General features: G+C 38.9%; 1 protein-coding gene and 1 gene segment (V, D, J or C); both read left to right on the top strand.

Annotated features, from left to right (window-relative positions):
* Positions 1 to 488: 488 nt before the first annotated feature.
* Positions 489 to 22,690, top strand: part of LOC136706930 (immunoglobulin lambda-1 light chain-like) — a 52,548-nt gene continuing 30,346 nt past the window's right edge. The window contains 2 exon segments of the C gene segment in view: positions 489 to 578; positions 664 to 973. Of these exon segments, the coding sequence occupies positions 536 to 578; positions 664 to 973 (353 nt within the window).
* LOC136707215 (uncharacterized) lies at positions 11,353 to 22,673 on the top strand. Its single transcript, XM_066681165.1, has 7 exons — positions 11,353 to 11,420; positions 11,505 to 11,756; positions 16,752 to 16,832; positions 17,727 to 18,026; positions 20,455 to 20,748; positions 21,529 to 21,649; positions 22,565 to 22,673. Exons 1-7 carry the CDS (start codon positions 11,378 to 11,380, stop codon positions 22,671 to 22,673), a joined length of 1,200 nt encoding a protein of 399 aa, XP_066537262.1. The 5' UTR covers positions 11,353 to 11,377.

Here is a 22,690-nt window from a genome sequence, read left to right as displayed (position 1 = left end):
AGAACATTGTAGAGTTTGAAGTGTTAATTTGGTTTCTGTTTCACCAGATCTCAATTCCAACCAGCGTCTATGGGATGTGCTGAAAATCCAATCCAAATAGTAGGTGCCGGATTCCACAGAACACTATCAGAAATCGTGGGGAGATAATGCATCCACAGCTTCTCAGAGATGTTTTGGCAACGTAAGAGCATTTCACATAATACATAACATAAGACTTGTGGTTTTACGTTATGGCTGTTTGTGTCCATAGTAGGAGTTAATGGTTTTAAACAAAAAACACAAAACCCCATGTGAATAACTAAAACCTAATGCTAGTTCTGAAAGCTCTTAAAAGTGTAGAGTTGACATTTAGTAAATGTTTGTGAAGTTTAGGCTGAAAGCACCACCTCAGAAGGGGCAGAGGGATGTTCAGGAAATGACATCACTGAGTGTCACTGAGAGATTTATTGCTGATAACACTGCTGAGTTCATGAACACAAGCTGCAGTCGAGAGCATTTCATAAAGTACAGACTTCACTTAACAACTAAATGAAAGATGTATGTAGCAGTGTGTGCTGTTCTCTTCTCACTGATCTCAGGTCAGTACCATATCAGTGTGAGGTGTTTGGATTATGAAGTATTAATATGATTAATGTTCATTTAAAGTTTTATTGTTGTTTACAGTGGGTGTACTGGGGCAGACAGTGGAGCAACCTAACTTCCTTTGGGCAAAGGGAAAGGACAAAAGAGCTTATCTGAAATGTATAGTGAATGGACTGCAGAGTAGCAACTATGTCCACTGGTACCAGCAGAAAGACGGTGAAGCTCCCAGAAGGATTCTGTATGTTAATCAAGCCGGCAATAGCATTGTTCATAACTCTGAATATCCTGAATCAAAAGACTTCACTGTGCAGAAGAAAGATAATAATTATGAGCTGAAAGTGAATGGAGTGAAGACGAGTCACACAGGAGTGTATTACTGTGCCGCCTGGGAGTGGGTCTCAGGCAGCCACAGTGAGAGAAACTGCTCACATCCTCTACATTAACTCTGACAGTCAGCAACAGGAAAACTCCAAAACAGAAACATAGTACTAACCACAGTATGTCATCTATAACAGTTAGACATTATCTCTATTCAACAGAAACTCCAGTGCAGTAAAACCAATAGATTTTGTGTATCCTTACAATTAAGAAGATGACTGAAATAAGGAACCCAGCATCATTAGTGTATGGTCCTCTACATCTCCATGTAAAAGTGAATACAGCTGTGAGGATTTTTCGTGATATGGCCTTTGACATAAAGAGGATATGTTTGAAAACTATGAACCACAAACTTTCAACTCACATTTTAAAAGCTCTTATAGTTTCATAAGAGTGTAGCGGAGTCAGTGATAATTAATTATTATTTGATTAATCATTACTTATGTTATTTATTTTGTTAAGCTCCATGTTTGGGGGCCATTAAGTAATATGTAGTATCTTTACCTGTCCAGTCTCAGCTTGGACAAATAGGCTATAATGCTGAGTGACATTACACATAATATAGCAGAATTAGCTAGAATTAATTATCATAAATTTAATATTATGCTCATTGTCCCGCTGTAGATTCTTGGCTCCGAAATTGAATCTAAACTAGAAGTAATAATTCCATACAAGAACGGTCTACACACAAACAAATAACCAAGGAGTGGTTTTATCACACAACTTGTTTATTAGATGTAATATCAAATAATGAATATTGATTATAAATTCGTATACTGAAATGGGCTACAGCGATACATGAGGGAGCAGGGAGAGTAATATATGAGGGAATTTCTCTATGATAATTACCCTAAATTCTAAAAAGGCTATAGTTTATCCAGCAAAGCATTTAGCACCAATCTGCTGAGTTATGAAAGAATTTAACCAGTGACCTTACGTATCCCTGGAGAGGAGTGGTGAAGGCTTGCAGGACTTCACAGATGTGCTGGGCTATCTTCTCGCAGACACGGGCCTTGTAGCATTGCACTTCTTATTCCATTTGGCTTTTGGTCAAAGACACAGCCTTGGACACGGCGACAACTCAGTCGGAGCTGGTGGCATTCTGAGGGGCATGTGGGGATTCCACTTCATCGCTGATGTTCCTCCTTGTGAGAGACACGTCCATGCATGTCTCTCCTGGACTTTTGCTCAGAGACGCCACCTCAGAAGGTGATCATTCGGTGGGAGCATGTGGCCTTCTCCTTCGTCACTGATCCTGAAAGCTCTTGTCCCACCACTTTGAGGGTCAGAGGTCTGAGGTCTATTTCATGCTCTGGGTGTGGCAGTGAGCTTTGCTGGATTTAAACTATAGCTTTCTAATATTACTACTAGAAATAAAAATAAACTTCTGTTGTAATTTCTGGCCTCTTTTAGCTGAGCTTCCTGACTGGAAGCAGATTCACTCTTGTGTGTATCTAAATTTTTCCTCATTCCACCCCTCCTCTTTCCTTCCTTCTCTACATTTTCTTTCTCTGTTTTGGGTTTGTTCTGCCTGGACTGAACTGTTGAAGAGCTGGAGAGCAAGAGCCAAGCCTAAGAGAGCTTTGAAGAGAGATCTGAAGGAAGTAAAGTTTTTCGCGCCACTTGTTTTTAAACCAGGTTTATGAAAACCCAACTTGAAGGCCTGATTGGTCCTCAGGGATTGAAGATTGAAGCATTTCTTACCTCCGATTGGATGTTCTTTTAGACTAGAACCTCCTTTAGTAGTGACATCACATACAATTTACGACACTTGACAAGACAAAGACTCCTGTTGACTGAGTATCCAAGACTTCTAAATCAAGCTTTTGTAATATAAAAGATTATATCCTCATCCATTCATTCATTATCTGTAATCGCTTATCCAGTTCAGGGTCACGGTGGGTCCAGAGCCTACCTGGAATCATTGGGCGTAAAGCAGGAATACACCCTGGAGGGTGCGCCAGTCCTTCACAGGGCAACACAGACACACACACACATTCACTCACATCTACGGACACTTTGAGTTGCCAATCCACCTAACAACGTGTGTTTTTTGACTGTGGGAGGAAACCGGAGCACCTGGAGGAAACTCACGCGGACACAGGGAGAACACACCACACTCCTCACAGACAGTCACCCAGAGCGGGAATCGAACCGACAACCTCCAAGCCCCTGGAGCTGTGTGACTGCGACACTACTTGCTGCGCCACCGTGCCGCCCCATAAAGGATTATATGTTTAAAGTAATTTATTTCAGACAAAACCATGTTTTACATAATTCTTAACCAAATAACACACAGAGTGTGTTGTGGTGACCTTGGTTGCTACATATGTTCATACAAAAAGGTCATTTTAAACACATTTAAATTAATTCAATCCATTTGTTTTAACCCAATGGGAATTAAGGTTTAATTACATGATTTGAGAAGTTCTTGATTAAGCAGTTTTTACAGAGAGCATATGTTGATCCTTGGAGTCTCAATGCCTTCACCAAAATTCCATCAAAATCAATAATTTGATCCCCTCCAAAAAAAAAAAAAAAAGATCTGTCAACATCACACTAATCTAGAGGTGCAGAAAGGGTTAAATCACATTGTCTACTAGAGTCCTACCTCCCCGTAACACATAAGGCCAGTGCGACTGGCTGTGCATTTCCCTGCTGTCACATGAGTCTCTGTAGTTTGGATGTTAGCAGCACTAAAACTGGAAGGAAAACTTTCCAGTCAGAAGCGAGTATTACTGTTTAAGGCTCAGGTGCATTATGGGTGATACACAGGTGTCAAAAGCAAGTGAGGATGGCAGGAAAAAAGAAGGTGGACATAAGGAGCTATTTTTCAAAGAAACGTGAGTCACTTAAAGTCAAGTTTGCTAATGATTCATAGGTCCCCACCAATGTCAAGAGCAAGTCTACACCATTGCATATAAGTGAAGGTTTATGACCTGATCAGTGAAACCAAATTTGAAAGTTGTCAGACACACATCTAGGCTTTACATAATCTTTTTCTAAATGGTCTCTGTCAGAGGAATACTGCCCCCTGCCACACATAAAAAATTGTTGAGTAGTGTTGAGAACATGGTAGAGTTTGAAGTGTTAACTTGGTTTCTGGGCGGCACGGTGGCGCAGCAGGTAGTGTCGCAGTCACACAGCTCCAGGGGCCTGGAGGTTGTGGGTTCGATTCCCGCTCCGGGTGACTGTCTGTGAGGAGTTGGTGTGTTCTCCCCGTGTCCGCGTGGGTTTCCTCCGGGTGCTCCGGTTTCCTCCCACAGTCCAAAAACACACGTTGCAGGTGGATTGGCGACTCGAAAGTGTCCGTAGGTGTGAGTGTGTGAGTGAATGTGTGTGTGTCTGTGTTGCCCTGTGAAGGACTGGCGTCCCCTCCAGGGTGTATTCCCGCCTTGCGCCCGATGATTCCAGGTAGGCTCTGGACCCCCCGCGACCCTAAATTGGATAAGCGGTTACAGATAATGGATGGATGGATGAACTTGGTTTCTGTTTCACCAGATCTCAATTCCAACCAGCGTCTATGGGATGTGCTGAAAATCCAATCCAAATAGTAGATGCCAGATTCCACAGAACACTATCAGATATCTTGGGCAGATAATGCATCCACAGCATCTCAGAGATGTTTTGGCAACATAAGAGAATTACACATAATACATAATACAAGACTTGTGGTTTTACGTTATGGCTGATTGTATCCATAGTTGGAGTTAATGGTTTTAAACAAAAAACACAAAACCCCATGTGAATAACTAAAACCTAATGCTAGTTCTGAAAGCTCTTAAAAGTGTAGAGTTGACATTTAGTAAACGTTTGTGAAAGATGACTGAAATAAGGAACCCAGCATCATTAGTGTATGGTCCTCTACATCTCCATGTAAAAGTGAATACAGCTGTGAGGATTTTTCATGATATGGCCTTTGACATAAAGAGGATATGTTTGAAAACTATGAACCACAAACTTTCAACTCACATTTTAAAAGCTCTTATAGTTTCATAACAGTGTAGCGGAGTCAGTGATAAATAATTATTATTTTATTAATCATTAATTATTTTATTCATTTTGTTAAGTTCCATGTTTGGGGGCCATTAAGTAATATGTAGTATCTTTACCTGTCCAGTCTCAGCTTGGACAAGTAGGCTATATTGCTGAGTGATTTTACACATAATATAGCAGAATTAGCTAGAATTAATTATCATAAATTTAATATTATGCTCATTGACCCGCTGTAGGTTCTTGGCTCCGAAATTGAATCTGAACTAAAAGTAATAATTCCATACAAGAAAGGTCCACACACAAACAAATAACCAAGGACTGGTTTTATCACACAACTTGTTTATTAGATGTAATATCAAATAATGAATATAAATTCGTATAATGAAATGGGCTACAGCGATACATGAGGGAGCAGGGAGAGTAATATATGAGGGAATTTCTCTATGATAATTACCCTAAATTCTAAAAAGGCTATAGTTTATCCAGCAAAGCATTCAGCACCAATCTCCTGAGCTATGGAAGAATTTAACCAGTGACCTTACATATCCCTGGAGAGGAGTGGGGATGGCTTGCAGGACTTCACAGATGTGCTGGGCTTTCTTCTCACAGACATGGGCCTTGTAGCATTGCACTTCTTATTCCATTTGGCTTTTGGTCAAAGACACAGCCTTGGACACGGCGACAACTCAGTCGGAGCTGGTGGCATTCTGAGGGGCATGTGGGAATTCTACTTCATTGCTGATATTTCTCCTTGTGAGAGACATGTCCATGCATGTCTCTTCTGGGCTTTTGCTCAGAGACGCCACCTCAGAAGGTGATCATTCAGGGGGAGCATGTGGCCTTCTCCTTCGTCACTGATCCTGAAGCTCTTGTCCCACCACTTTTAGGGTCGGAGGCCTGAGGTTTATTTCATGCTCTGGGTGTGGCAGTGAGCTTTGCTGGATTTAAACTATAGCTTTCTAATATTACTACTAGAAATAAAAATAAACTTCTGTTGTAATTTCTGGGCCCTCTTTACTGAGCTTCCTGACTGGAAGCAGATTCACTCTTGTGTGAATCTAAATTTTTCCTCATTCCACCCCTCCTCATTCCTTCACTCTCTACATTTTCTTTCTCTGTTTTGGGTTTGTTCTGCCTGGACTGAACTGTTGAAGAGCTGGAGAGCAAGAGCCAAGCCTAAGAGAGCTTTAAAGAGAGATCTGAAGGAAGTTAAGTTTTTCACACCACTGTTTTTTAAACCAGGTTTTTGAAAACCCACCTTGAAGGCCTGATTGGTCCTCAGGTATTGAAAATTGGAGCATATCTAGCCTCAGATTGGATGTTCTTTTAGACTAGAACCTCCCTTAGTAGTGACATCACATACAATTTATGACATTTGACAAGAAATAGACTCCTGTTGACTGAGTATCCAAGACTTCTAAATCAAGCTTTTGTAATATAAAAGATTATATGTTAAAAGTGATTTAATTCAGACAAAACCATGTTTTACATATTTCTTAACTAAATAACACACAGAGTATGTGGCGACCTTGGTTCCTAAATAAATTCATACAAAAAGGTAATTTTAAACACATGTAAATAAATTCCATCCATTTGTTTTAACCCAATGGGAATTAAGGTTTAATTCCATGGTTTGAGAAGTTCTTGATTAATCAGTTTTTACAGAGAGCATATGTTGATCCTTGGAGTCTCAATGCCTTCACCAAAATTCCATCAAAATCAATAATTTGATCCCCTCCAAAAAAATAATACATAAATAAATAAATAAATAAATAAAAAAGATCTGTCAATGTCAAACTAATCTAGAGGTGCAGAAAGGGTTAAATCACATTGTCTACTAGAGTCCTACCTCCCCGTAACACATAAGGCCAGTGCGACTGGCTGTGCATTTTCCTGCTGTCACATGAGTCTCTGTAGTTTGGATGTTAGCAGCACTAAAACTGGAAGGAAAACTTTCCAGTCAGAAGCGAGTATTACTGTGTAAGGCTCAGGTGCATTATGGGTGATACACAGGTGTCAAAAGCAAGTGAGGATGGCAGGAAAAAAGAAGGTGGACATAAGGAGCTATTTTTCAAAGAAACGTGAGTCACTTAAAGTCAAGTTTGCTAATGATTCATAGGTCCCCACCAATGTCAAGAGCAAGTCTACACCATTGCATATAAATGAAGGTTTATGACCTGATCAGTGAAACCAAATTTTGGAAGGTGGTCAGACACACATCTAGGCTTTATATAATCTTTTTCTAAATGGTCTCTGTCAGAGGAATAATGCCCCCTGCCACACATCAAAAATTGCTGAGTAGTGTTGAGAACATGATAAAGTTTAACTTGGTTTATGTTTCACCAGATCTCAATTCAAACCAGTGTCTATGGGATGTGCTGAAAATCCAATCCAAATAGTAGGTGCCAGATTCCACAGAACACTATCAGAAATTTTGGGGAGATTATACATCCACAGCTTCTCAGAAATGTTTTGGCAACATAAAGGGGTCCTACATAATACAAGGCTTGTGGTTTTACGTTATGGCTGATTGTATCCATAGTTGGAGTTAATGGCTTTAAACAAAAAACACAAAACCCCATGTCAATAACTAAAACCTAATGCTAGTTCTGAAAGCTCTTAAAAGTGTAGAGTTGACATTTAGTAAACGTTTGTGAAATTCAGGCTGAAAGCACCACCTCAGAAGAGGCAGACGGATGTTCAGGAAATGACATCACTGAGTGTCACTAAGAGATTTATTGCTGATAACGCTGCTGAGTTCATGAACACAAGCTGCAGTCGAGAGCATTTCATAAAGAACAGACTTCACTTAACAACTAAATGAAAGATGTATGTAGCAGTGTGTGCTGTTCTCTTTTCACTGATCTCAGGTCAGTACCATATCAGTGTTAGGTGTTTGGATTATGAAGTATTAATATGATTAATGTTCATGTTTTAAGTTTTATGTTGTTTACAGTAGGTGTACTGGGGCTGACAGTGGAGCAACCTGACTTCCTTTGGACAAAGGGAAAGGAGAAAAGAGCTTATCTGAAATGTATAGTGACTGGACTGAGCAGTAGCAACTATGTCCACTGGTACCAACAGAAACACGGTGCAGGTCCCAGAAGGATTCTGTATGTTAATCAAGCCGGCAATAGCATTGTTCATAACTCTGAATATCCTGAATCAAAAGACTTCACTGTGCAGAAGAAAGATAATAATTACGAGCTGAGAGTGAAAGCTGCGAAGCCGAGTCACACAGGAGTGTATTACTGTGCCGTCTGGGAGAGCAGCCACAGTGAGAGAAACTGCTCACATCCTCTACATTAACTCTGCCAGTCAGCAGCAGGAAAGTTCCACAACAGAATCATAGCACTAACCACACCAAGTCTGTCACCTATACCAGTTTGAAATAATCTCTGTTCAACAGAAACTCCAGTGCAGTAAAACCAATAGATTTTGTGTATCCTTACAATTAAGAAGATGACTGAAATAAGGAACCCAGCATCATTAGTGTATGGTCCTCTACATCTCCATGTAAAAGTGAATACAGCTGTGAGGATTTTTCATGATATGGCCTTTGACATAAAGAGGATATGTTTGAAAACTATGAACCACAAACTTTCAACTCACATTTTAAAAGCTCTTATAGTTTCATAACAGTGTAGCGGAGTCAGTGATAATTAATTATTATTTGATTAATAATTAATTATATAATTCATTTTGTTAAGCTCCATGTTTGGGGGCCATTAAGTAATATGTAGTATCTTTACCTGTCCAGTCTCAGCTTAGTGAGTTTACACATAATATAGCAGAATTAGCTAGAATTAATTATTATGAATTAAATATTATGCTCATTGACCCACTGTAGGTTCTTGGCTCCAAAATTTAATCTGAACTAAAAGTAATAATTCCATACAAGAACGGTGCACACACAAACAAATAACCAAAGAGTGGTTTTATCACACAACTTGTTTATTAGATGTAATATCAAATAATGAATATTGGTTATACATTCATATAATTAAATGGATTACAGCGATACATGAGGGAGCAGGGAGAGTAATATATGAGGGAATTTCTCTATGATAATTACCCTAAATTCTAAAAAGGCTATAGCATTTAGCACCAATCTCCTGAGTTATGAAAGAATTTAACCAGTGACCTTACGTATCCCTGGAGAGGAGTGGAGATGGCTTGCAGGATTTTACAGACGTGCTGGGCTTTCTTCTCACAGACACGGGTCTTGTAGCATTGCACTTCTTATTCCATTTGGCCTTTGGTCAAAGACACAGCCTTGGACATGGTGACAAATCAGTCGGAGCTGGCGGCATTCTAAGGGGCATGTGGGGATTCTACTTCATCGCTGATATGCCTCCTTGTGAGAGACTTGTCCATGCATGTCTCTCCTGGACTTTTGCTCAGAGACACCACCTCAGAAGGTGATCATTCGGGGGGAGCATGTGGCCTTCTCCTTCATCACTGATCCTGAAGCTCTTGTTCCACCCTTTTGAGGGTCAGAGGTCTGAGGTCTATTTCATGCTCTGGGCGTGGCAGTGAGTTTTGCTGGTTTTAAACTATAGCTTTCTAATATTACTACTAGAAATAAAAATAAACTTCTGTTGTAATTTCTAGGCCCTCTTTACTGAGCTTCCTGACTGGAAGCAGATTCACTCTTGTGTGAGTCTAAATTTTTCCTACATTCCACCCCTCCTATTTCCTTCCCTCTCTACATTTTCTTTCTCTGTTTTGGGTTTGTTCTGCCTGGACTGAACTGTTGAAGAGCTGGAGAGCAAGAGCCAAGCCTAAGAGAGCTTTGAAGAGAGATCTGAAGGAAGTTAAGTTTTTCACACCACTGGCTTTTAAACCAGGTTTATGAAATCCCACCTTGAAGGCCTGATTGGTCCTCAGGTATTGAAGATTGGAGCATTTCTTACCTCCGATTGGATGTTCTTTTAAACTAGAACCTCCCTTAGTAGTGACATCATACAATTTACGACACTTGACAAGAAAAAGACTCCTGCTGACTGAGTAGCCAAGACTTTTAAATCAAGCTTTTGTAATATAAAAGATCATATGTTAAAACTAATTTAATTCAGACAAAACAATGTTTTACATAATTCTTAACCAAATAACATACAGAATATGTGGCGACCTTGGTTCCTACATAAGTTCATACAAAAATGTAAGTTTAAACACATGTAAATAAATTCCATCCATTTGTTTTAAACCAATGGGAATTAAGGTTTAATTCCATGGTTTGAGAAGTTCTTGATTAAGCGGTTTTTACAGAGAGCATATGTTGATCCTTGGAGTCTCAATGCCTTCACCAAAATTCCATCAAAATCAATCATTTGATCCCCTCCAAATAAATAAATAAATAAATAAAAATTAAAACATATGTCAACGTCACACTAATCTAGAGGTGCAGAAAGGGTTAAATCACATTGTCTACTAGAGTCCTATCTCCCCGTAACACATAAGGCCAGTGCGACTGGCTGTGCATTTCCCTGCTGTTACATGAGTCTCTGTAGTTTGGATGTTAGCAGCACTAAAACTGGAAGGAAAACTTTCCAGTCAGAAGCGAGTATTACTGTTTAAGGCTCAGGTGCATTATGGGTGATACACAGGTGTCAAAAGCAAGTGAGGATGGCAGGAAAAATGAAGGTGGACATAAGGAGCTATTTTTCAAAGAAACGTGAGTCACTTAAAGTCAAGTTTGCTAATGATTCATAGGTCCCCACCAATGTCAAGAGCAAGTCTACACCATTGCATATAAGTGAAGGTTTATGACCTGATCAGTGAAAGCCAAATTTTGGAAGGTGGTCAGAAACACATCTAGGCGTTACATAATCTTTTTCTAAATTGTCTCTGTCAGAGGAATACTGCCCCCTGCCACACATCAAAAATTGCTGAGTAGTGTTGAGAACATGATAGAGTTTAATTTGGTTTATGTTTCACCAGATCTCAATTCAAACCAGCGTCTATGGGATGTGCTGAAAATCCAATCCAAATTGTTTGTTCCAGATTCCACAGAACACTATCAGAAATCTTGTGGAGATAATTCATCCACAGCTTCTCAGAGATGTTTTGGCAACATAAGGGGGACCTACATAATACAAGACTTGTGGTTTTACATTATGGCTGATTGTATCCATAGTATGAGTTAATTGTTTTAAACAAAAACACAAAACCCCATGTGAATAACTAAAACCTAATGCTAGTTCTGAAAGCTCTTAAAAGTGTAGAGTTGACATTTAGTAAACGTTTGTGAAATTCAGGCTGAAAGCACCACCTCAGAAGAGGCAGACGGATGTTCAGGAAATGACATCACTGAGTGTCACTGAGATTTATTGCTGATAACGCTGCTGAGTTCATGAACACAAGCTGCAGTCGAGAGCATTTCATAAAGTACAGACTTCACTTAACAACTAAATGAAAGATGTATGTAGCAGTGTGTGCTGTTCTCTTTTCACTGATCTCAGGTCAGTACCATATCAGTGTGAGGTGTTTGGATTATGAAGTAATAATATGATTAATGTTCATTTCCAGTGTTATGTTGTTTACAGTAGGTGTCCTGGGGCAGACAGTGGAGCAACCTGACTTCCTTTGGACAAAGGGAAAGAACAAAAGAGCTTATCTGAAATGTATAGTGAATGGACTGCAGAGTGACAACTATGTCCACTGGTACCAGCAGAAAGACGGTGAAGCTCCCAGAAGGATTCTGTATGTTAATCAAGCCGGCAATAGCATTGTTCATAACTCTGAATATCCTGAAGCAAAAGACTGCACTGTGCAGAAGACAGATAATAATTATGAAAGTGAAAGAAGTGAAGACGAGTCACACAGGAGTGTATTACTGTGCCGCCTGGGACTGGGACTCAGTCAGCCACAGTGAGAGAAACTGCTCACATCCTCTACAATAACTCTGCCAGTCAGCAACAGCGAAGCTCCACAACAGATTCATAGCACGAACAACACCAAGTCTGTCACATATAAAAGTTTGAAATTATCTCTGTTCAACAGAAACTCCAGTGCAGTAAAACCAATAGTGTATATTTTTTTTGTATCCTTAGAATTAAAAAGATGACTGAAATAAGGAACCCAGCATCATTAGTGTATGGTCCTCTACATCTCCATGTAAAAGTGAACACTGATGTGAGGATTTTTCATGATATGGCCTTTGCCATAAAGTGGATATGCTTGAAAACAATAAACCACAAACATTTAACACAAGTTTGAAAAGCTCATATAGTTCCATACCCCACTCCCACCCACTTCTCTACAAAATGATACCCTGATAAAGGATTTCTGGGTCGACACATTACCAGTAAACACTGGGTCGATAGAATTACCAATAATTAAACCTTGATGTTGCTTTATTGAGAACGATAATAAAACCAATCATATAAGTGAAGGTTTATGACCTGATCAGTCAAGCCGCATTTGGAGGTGGTCAGACACACATCTAGGCATTGCCTTATCTTTTTCTAAGAAGACTCTGTCAGAAGGTAAATGCCCCCTGCCACACTGCAAAAATTGTTGAGCAATGTTTGGTTGTTACATCTTGTTCTTTCATGTGTCCGGGGGGTGCTGTGTTTAGTTTGGTATTAGTATTGAGGCATTTTGGCAAAACCCTTCTCTGCAGGCTTTGGCTACTTGCCGTAAGTCTGATTAGTCTGATAGCACTAGTTTTCATAAACTAAACTTATTTAGAAACACTCATTCTCATTTCCCATTTTATCCATTTAAAACAAGTGCACATCATGACACTAAAACACCTACCTACTAGTGAAATGCTTAAAGGTGCTGTGTACTACCAAGCTTGATTTCTCCTATTCAACCTTAAATAGTTGAATACACAAGGCTTTTCAAACACAATTTTTCATTTGTTTATAAAACACACACCACAGAAAAACACAAATGAACCTACCTCAATATCTTTAAAACAAACAAACAATGGTTTTACCCTTTTTATAACTGCTCCCAAAGTTTTTTCTTCTGGTACAGACAAGACCATGCTATTACTGATGTTTGTCAAGCATTTATTAATCTTCCTTTCCACTTCAAACACAGTGAAAAACTGAAACAAAATAAATATTGCCCTTTATAATAATAAACACATTACTAGTTTTTCTTACAGTGAAATCCCCTTAAACCTATGACTACTCAGTTAGCCACATAGCCCTTTCACTACAACAAGTTGTGCATGCCCTTTTTAACCCCATTAAATAATGAGTCACACGAAGGCATAAGGAATAACAGCCACATACCGTGTGCACTTCTGACCAGAAATTTAGGAGATGTTACAGTCCTTTAACACTGAATTGTAGCTCTTCAGGAACCACTTCACTCCTTGTGTAGCCATAACACACAAGCCAGATTGATCACATGACCAGGGTAAATCTTCCATTCAATGTTAAGTTACTGGTTTGAACAGCAGAGGGCATTTTCATTCAAAACAATGAACATTGAATATCAAAATTCATCATCATCATCATCATCATCATCATCATCCTTCTTTCCGCTTGTCCATTTCAGGGTCACGGTGGAATATCAAAACTGCAAAACATCATTTAAATATAATCACTCACCACCACTTATCAAACAGATTTCTCTGCAGAGGTGCTCTGAATTATTTAAAAAGTCACACATTTATCTGCGACAGCTACACTTTGATCATGTTGTTATTCACCTTCTTCATATAAAACACACAAAACACAGTCCTAACACCTTTCAAACATCGCTATGTCTCACTTTATATAAAACACACCACCTATGGCCTTTCTTCTTTTAATCTATATGTAGGCGTCTGCATTTCTATATTTTTGCAGAAATTATTTGCTGTTACCTTTTCAGGAGAAAATTAGCCAGCTCTGGTTCTGTTCTGTCATATTGCTGCTTGTAAACTACTTCCAATTTTCAAACATAAGGCCAATATTTCTTCTCATTTTACTCCTGGAGCAGTTTTGCCGTACAGTGAAAGTGGCATTAATTAATGTTCGGTTGATCTTGAATGAGACATTTATACTTAATGAGTTTTTAATTGACTTTTTATTTATATTTGAAACCTGGCTTAAACCAGGAGAGAACTGTGTCCATCGGCCTATAGACATTTTATAAATGACCTAGATTAAGTGGACGAGGTTGGGGTCTTGCTGCTGTTTTCAAAAACAATTTTCATTTTTCTCCTGTGTCATTGTGTGTTTTTGAAAGCTCTGAGCATCTTTTAAAAGTTTTAAGTGAAAAAACAGTGTTTTGATCTGTACTCTACTCACCTCCTAAGTCACACTGGTGTGTTTTTTTTTATCAGAATTTTCAGATTTTTTGGCTTCTATTTAGATTGATTATGATCAAGTGCTGCTAGTGGGGGAGTGTCTTTCAGTCTAAAGCTGAGAATCCTAAACACTCTCATTGTTTTTATGAAGAGTCAGCAGCAAAATTTTCAATTATGTTTAATGGTTTGTCTGCACAGCTTTCACAACCGTTAGATGTTAATATTTTGGCTGTTTTAATGTTCAGCTATTTTAGATGATGTTGCTCCATATTAGACAAGATCAGAACCTTTCACTAATCCCTCTCCTTGGATTAAAAGTGATGTGGTGTATTTGAAAAAAAGAGTGCAGACAGGCAGACCATAAATGGAAACAGCTTCAGGACCATTTTCTCTACGTGAAAGATTTGATGTTTTTTTTACAATAGTAAGGTTAGGGATACAAGAGCTACATATTTTAATAGTTTAACTATGGCTAATAATAATTCAAGGTTTTTGTTCTACCATTTATTTTCTCATCAATAGTGCTATGCTGAAAACTCATGTTTCTGACATTGTGTGTGAACAGTTTTTAAAATATTTTAAGATTTTAAGATTACCGTTATCAGAGCTAAAATTTCATCATCGTCCATGTGTATTGATATTCTTCCTGTTAGCTCTAACAGGACTATTTTGACTTAGTTCACCCCAGTTACTCTGGATGAGTTAATAAAGATTGTGCAACACTTGCAACTCTCCTCTAGCCCTCATGAAGTTCTTCTTCCAAATTTTCTTTAAGTTTTAGAGTCTGCTGGTTGTTATTGGCAAAATATTGTGAATCTTTCTCTTATTTCTTGGTGTGTTCCTGATTGTTTTAAGGAAGCCTGTGTGCCTCCTGTTCTTAAGAAACCAGGCCTTGACCCTAATGATTGCTCAAGCTATAAACGTACCTCTAAACTAACTTTCATTTCTAAAGTTTTGGATAAGATATGTGCATATCAAATTGTGCATGCGCTGGAGACAAACAGCATTTTTGAAAGATTTCAAGCTGGATTTCGAAAAAAAGCATAGCACAGAAACTAAAATTCTGTGTTTTTGGTCCCAATTACAATTTTCTTTAAATATTAAGATGCTCTTTTAGTTCTATTTGCAGCTAAGTAATATTGCAAAGATCAAACGAATTTTGTCTTTTCTGGGATTTGGAGAGAGTTATCCATGCTTTTGTTTCCTTGTGTTTGGATTATTGCAATGCCTTGTATTGTATTGTATTGTAATCTAATGCCTTCGTCAAGGAGTATTGGCAAGACTTGTCTTAAAAAAGTGCTATACAAATAAACATCACTTACTCATTCAATCTGATGTGGCAAAATACTGCAGATCATGTTATAAATGTCAGATGGTGGTAAAGACTAATCAAGTTATTCCTTCTGCCCCTCTTAGACCTATTCCTGTTATGGGAGAGCCATTTGATCATGTGTTTTTGGATTTTTGGGCTTCCACTAATGGTGCAAACTGATCAAGGGTCAAACTTTAAGCAAGTGTTGTCCCAATTAAAGATAAAACATCTGACTTCTGGTGCTTATCACCCAGAGAGCCAAGGTGCACTGGAGAGATTTCAACCACTGAAATCGATGTTGCGTACCTACTGCTAGGAATCAAATAAAGACTGGGATGAGGGAGTTCCATTGTTCTTGTTTGCTGTTCGTGAGACTCCAAGAGTCTTTTGGTTTCAGTGCTACAGAATTGGTGTTCATGCACAGTACGAAAGCCATTAAAACTGTTAAGAGAGAAGTTGATGGCTGAGGGGGTTGGTGGTACTCTTAATGTTAACTTATGTTAGTTTATTTCATTAACATTTGCATCATGTATGCGATTTGGCTCGTGCTTCTTTGTCAAGATCTGGATTAATTTGTCTCATCTGCCTGAGGATTTACAGAGATATTGTTGCATTGCTCTGATTGTATCCTGCGTTATTTTCTGACATTCCTTCATGCACTTCATGCATGATTTGTTCCATGATATTGATGTTGGAGAGCATGTGCCTATAAAACAACATGCTTATCAGGTAAACCCAAGTAAACGTCAGTCAATGCAGAAGGTGGCTGACTATCTTCTTGAAAATGGGTTGGCTGTTTCAGTGTTTGAGTTTCAGTGCATAGATTTCTCCCTGTCTCCTTGTGCCAAAGCCAGACGACATGGTGTGTTTTTGCACTGATTATAGACAAACCAATGCCATGACAAAACCAGACTCCGTTGCCAAGCATGAAGGATCGCTAAAGTGGGTTCTGCTACATATGTTTCAAAATTAGATTTGCACAAGAGCTATTGGCAGGTACCTCTGACTCTTTGTGCAGCTTTGTCACACCAGATAGTTTTCTGTAGTACACAGTCATGGCCTCCAGAATGCACCAAGTACATTTCAGCGTCTTATGAATCATGTTTTGATGGTGATTGTTGTCCATTCAGTGTTCGATAGACTGCACCAAGCCTCTTTGACTTTAAATCTGGCTAAGCGTGAGTCTGTAAAAACATTGCTCTAATGCTCCTGTGCTTTCTGCTTCAGATTTTACACAACCATTCGAGCTGGATGTGGATGCCAGTGCAACTGGTGCTGGTGCTGTCCTTCTACAAAAGGATTCAAGTGGTATCGACAATCCAGTATGCTATTATTCCAAAAAGTTTTTGAAAACATCAGCTTCACTACTGCACAATAGAAAAGGAAGCACTGGCATTATTTTTGGCCTGTGGTCACCCTGAAGCTCTATCATCCTGTTTTACAGCTGACATGTAGGCAATACTGAACTCTAAACCACCAAATTGCTGCCTTTTATATGTGTTTTGGTGACTTTATTCATTTAGGTCTGAGGCTGAGTGGGCAGTCTTCTAAAATTATTTTTCTTTTTTTTATGTCCAACCCCTAGAGGACGTAATATTGGGGAACATGATAGAGATGAAGTGTTGCCATGGTCTCTAAATTCCCCAGATCTCAAATCAAACCAGCATCCATGGGATGTGCTAAAAATCTAATCCAAGTAGTTGGTGCCAGATTCCACAGGACACCTTCAGCTGCCTAGTGGAGTCCATATCTTGAGACCATGTCAGAATGGTTTTCACCACAGAAGGGGGACCTACACTGTATAAGGACTCTTGTTTTAATGTTATGGCTAATTAATGTGAATAGTGGAAGTAAATAGTTTTAAGCACAAAAACAAAATTCCAGGTGAATATCAAAATGCTAATAAAATTTCTGAAAGCTCTTAAATGTCTAAAGTTAGGATTTAGTAAACGTTTGTGAAACTGAAGCTACCACCTCAGAAGAGGCAACGTGCAGATGGATGTTCAGGAAGTGACATCACTGAGTGTCACTGACAGATTGACTTCTTAAAGTACAGACTTCACTTAACTACATGAAAGATGTATGTGTGTGCTGTTCTCTTCTCACTGATCTCAGGTCAGTACCATATCAGTGTGAGGTGTTTGGGTTATGAAGTAAGAACATGATTAATGTTCATTTCCTATTTATTGTTGTTTACAGTAGGTGTACTGGGGCTGACGGTGGAGCAATCTGAACTCGTCTGGACAAAGGGAAAGGGCAAAAGAGTTCGTTTCAATTGTAAAGTGACTGGACTGAGCAGTAGCGACTATGTCCATTGGTACCAGCAGAAAGATGGTGAAGGTCCCAGAAGGATTCTGTATGTTAATCAAGCCGGCAATAGCCTTGTTCCTAACACTGACTTCACTGCGAAGAAAAGCGGTGATAATTACGAGCTGAGAGTGGATGAAGTGAAGTTAAGTCATTCAGGAGTGTATTACTGTGCCGCCTGGGACACCAACCACAGTGAGAGAAACTGCTCACATCCTCTACATTAACTCTGAAAGTCAGCAACAGGAAAACTCCTCAACACCCTGCTCACCACAAACTCCTATGCAGTAAAACTATTACCTTTGTGTTTCTTTTTAGAACGTGATTGGAATAATGAATGCAGCATCGGTTTGTGGTCTTCTACATCTCCATGTAAAAGTGAATGAGGTTGTTTCATGGAATTGACTTTGCCATAAAGTTAGTAATATCACAATCCCTGAATCACCAACAAAGACCTCCCCAAGACAAATTTAATGAAGTGATTCACCGATATAGAACTTCTGGGTTAATACAATAAATCCCATATTGAATTTTTTTTAAAAAACAGATATGATTCATATTTTTGTTTACCTCAATCATATAAGTCCAACATATGACAGTAAAAATACATTCATTCATTCATTCATTCATTCATTGTCTGTAACCAGCATCCAGTTCAGGGTCATGATGAGTTCGGAGCCTACCAGGAATCACTGGACACAAGGCCGTAACACCGGTTAGAGCATTTACTACAGACACACACTACATATGACTGGAAATACTCTGTAACATCTTGGACTACTGTGAGCCACCAGAACTTGTTCTGTACTGAAGACAGTGTACATTAAATAAATGGATGACCAGAGCTCAGGGATGTGTGTTTCCACTGCAGTAAAGTGGGGTGAATGCTTAGTGGCACATATGTTTTCACCAGTAAGCAGTCATTGAACGCTCTCTGAATATCCTCCTTTATTTCCCATCAGATGGGTGCAACTATACAAGAGGGAGAAAGAATGGTATGGTTAGACTGTTTACTTTGTTCTTTATGAAACATAGAGACAGTACATCACCTTCCCCAATTTTGGAACCATGTCTATAAGTCAGTGTGAAGTTGAATCTAGTGAAAAACAGGGACCACCTGGCTTGACGTTTGGCAAACTTGACATATTCCAGGTTACAATGGTCTGACTTGTTCAATGGCAGAGGGAATAAAGGGACGGGGATTGTAGTTTTTAACTGTAATGGCATTAAGAGTCTATAGTCAATGCACGGTCTTAATCCCCTGTCTTTTTTTTTGTTAGTAGAAGGGCTAATATAACCTAGTGCCAAAGCCTCCTGAATACACTGCATTATGGCCTGTGATTCTGGTAAAGAGAGTGGGTAAATCCTACTTTTAGGAGGTGTGGTACCTGGGAGAAGATCAATAGCACAATCCCAAGGATGGTGAGGGGGGAAGACAAGCAGCTTTGCTTTTGCAAAACACACTGGACCAGTTCTTATATACAGGGGGTAAAAAATAACTGGATTATTTTAGTTGAGTGGAGGGAGTTGATGTGGATGGAGACCAAAGGAGTCTGGACAGTAAAGAGAGCTCTGAAATGGGAAAGAGCTGATGCAAAATGCAGATATCACCACTGTGGTATTTATTCTGATCAATGGGTTGTCTATTAATGGAAGGTATGTGCATCCTAGCACTTTGTAGCATCATCACCATCGTCCAGAACTCTCATGAGCAAAAGAGCAAAATGTGGAATTAATTGCAACATCTAAAAATGTTCAAAATCATCTTTATTCAACTGTGAAATTGACACAAAGGAATCCTGTTGTACCCACAGAGCTGTTCACACCAGAGAACAATCTTTGTGTAAAGTAATTTATTATTATTACTATAATTATTTTTTAAATGTGTATCTTTGTTTAGTGATCTGCATTCAGTTCCCTCCTTGTCATGAGCAAAGAAGCCCATGCGCACAGCCACAGATATCAGCACTGACCACGGCAGCGACAAGTTCACGGGACTAAAATGGCAAATCATGCTTTTCAACCATAAGAGACTCGACTTGGACTCGTGATGAGAGACTTGAGACTTGACTCGGACTTGAGCTCAAAGACTTGAGACTTGACTTGGAATTGCAAAAAAATGATAGTGATCTCTGGTTCACACTTTACAGTAGCAGATCATTACAGTTGTCTCACATGTGGATTTCATCTGACCACAGGAAAAGCCAGGTGTAAACACCCCTAAGACACCCTGTGATTGCATTATGATCCGATCACTGAAACATTTGGAGGTGGTCAGACGCAGTTCTAGACTTACCTTGTCTTGTATCAAGTCGCCTCTTTCAGCAGGATTACCCTCCACCCCCATTTGTGAAATCCAAGCTGAATGTTCAGGAAATGACATCACTGAGTGTCATTGAGTGATATATTGCTGATAACGCTGCTGAGTTCATGAACACAAGCTGCAATCGAGAGCATTTCTTAAAATACACACTTCACTTAACTAAATGAAAGATGTATGTAGCAGTGTGTGCTGTTCTCTTCCCACTGATCTCAGGTCAGTACCATATCAGTGTGAGATGTTTGGGTTATGAAGTTATAATATGATTAATGTTAATTTCTAGTTTTATGTTGTTTACAATAGGTGTACTGGGGCTGACAGTGGAGCAACCTGAACTTGTCTGGATAAAGACAGTAGGCAATACAGCTCGTTTGAAATGTATAGTGAATGGACTGCAGACTGACTATGTCCACTGGTACCAGCAGAAAGACGGTGAAGCTCCCAGAAGGATTCTGTATGTTAAACAATTCACAGGAAAGTCTGTCAACAATGAATTCACCCTGCAGAAGAGAGATGATAATTACGAGCTGAAAGTGGATGATGTGAAGTTGAGTCACACAGGAGTGTATTACTGTGCCGCCTGGGAGAGCAGCCACAGTGAGAGAAACTGCTCACATCCTCTACATTAACTCTGACAGTCAGCAGCAGGAAAACTCCTCAACACACTGCTCACTACAAACGTCAGGGTAATAATATATTAATGATTTGTTTGTCCTCACAACATCTATGTTACGTCTCGGTCTAGGAGATGGTTATTGGTGAATGAAATAAAGTAGAAAGAGAAAAAAAAAAAAAAAAAAAAAAAAAGAGAAATGCACACAGTTTAGAATAAATGAAAAAAGTGTATTTACAAAGAAAATATGGATATTAAACAAAATCAAACAATCAAATCTTATAACAACACACAAAACTTAAAGCCATATCTCCAGGGGTAAGCCACGGCCAAAATAAACATAACCCAACACTAACTCCAACCCCAACACTAACTTTGCTATTCAAACAAAATAAACCAATAAATGACATTAAATAACCCTGACTCCCTATCTAACAATAAACCAGGAGAAAATAGATAAACTCAAAAGGCGCTTACCCCCTTCCGGCACAGGTGACCACAAAAATAATAAACAGAACACAACTAACACACACAAGGAAACACACAGTCTCCAGATATACACAGTCCTCACACAGAGACAAAGCAATCACCAAGTTCACAATTAACACACACAAGGAAACACACAGTCTCCAGATATACACTGTTCTCACACAGAGACAGAGCAATCACCAAGTTCAGAACTAACACACACATGGCAATTCACAATTGGGGAAAAAAAAAAAAAAAAAGGCGTGTCAATCTTCAGCTTCCTGCTTCTTTTATAGGCAGACCCAGGAAACACCTCGGTAGCCAGCAATACTGGATATCTCCACAGCGCCACCTAAAGACAGGGAGGGATAGCAAGACAACAAGAAAAGGAAAAGAAGATACACAGGCATACAACCCGTAACAATCTACAACAACAAAAAAAAGACTCAAATAAAGAATGCATCTTTAATTTGTGGTCTTCTACAGCTCAGTGGTGGACAAAGTACACAAACCATGTACTTGAATAAAAGTACAGATACTCAGTGTAAAATATTACTTCAGTAAAAGTAAAAGTCCTCATTGTAGATCTCTACTTGAGTAAAAGTACAGTAGTATTTACCTTCAAATGTACTTAAGTATTGAAAGTGAAAGTACCAAATGTATTATGGCTCTAATGTCCTATTATCATTTTTTATTATCATTTTGTGTCACTCTTGGTTCTCCAGACTTTTAATAAATTATCATTAATTAGTCTGACACTGAACACAACAGAAATGGCCAAAGATTAAATACAATGAATTATGTTATATCAAATATTACATACACCCAAGGTGCTGCCCCTCCAAACCAACAGAGGCCGCTGCCTCCTCAGTATTAAGCCCAATTTATGCTTCAGTGTTGAACCTATGTGCACTTCTCCAGAAATGTAACTCATCAAGTCTATGCAAACCACAACGACTGTGATTCAAGTTGTTCAAATCGACGAACGTGGTTCAAGTTGCTCAAATCAAGTCCAGAAATATTAACTCCTGTACACTACACTCCCTGAATAGTGCACTATAAAGACTTGTAAAACTAACACCTCTAGATCACTACATTGTGTACTACATAGGGTTTCATCACAATGATTTTGAAGCTATAATTTTAAGGTAAAAATATTACATAGTGTTCCGTTAAGCTCTCTGTTTTATCTACATTATTGCAGAGTATAGTTTGAGCTATTTCTGCCATTCGGAAACACCTGTTTCTTAAACAGGTTGCGGTTTTGTTTTCCTGACTTCTTGTCTGATACTCATTTTTGTCTTTTGGACTTGTTTATAACTCTGTACTGAGTTTTGGGTTTTGGAATATTTCTTCTGGTTTTGACCTCACTTCACTTACTGTGTTTAATAAACCTCCAACTGACACTCACAGATGCACACTCACATCTACAGATCCATAAACTGTGTATATAGGAGT

The sequence above is a fragment of the Hoplias malabaricus genome, chromosome 9, assembly GCF_029633855.1.
Source record: "Hoplias malabaricus isolate fHopMal1 chromosome 9, fHopMal1.hap1, whole genome shotgun sequence".
Taxonomy (NCBI): Eukaryota; Metazoa; Chordata; class Actinopteri; order Characiformes; family Erythrinidae; genus Hoplias; species Hoplias malabaricus.
This window is presented reverse-complemented; position numbering and strand designations above follow the sequence as displayed.

Bases quoted from the DNA above. Each gene is read 5' to 3' on its own strand.
- LOC136707215 (XM_066681165.1), top strand. From the start codon at position 11,378: ATGTATGTAGCAGTGTGTGCTGTTCTCTTTTCACTGATCTCAG. The intron at 11,421-11,504 runs GTCAGTACCATA...TGTTGTTTACAG, and splicing joins TCTCTTTTCACTGATCTCAG to TAGGTGTCCTGGGGCAGACA. The intron at 16,833-17,726 runs GTATCGACAATC...TGTTTACAGTAG, and splicing joins TCTACAAAAGGATTCAAGTG to GTGTACTGGGGCTGACGGTG.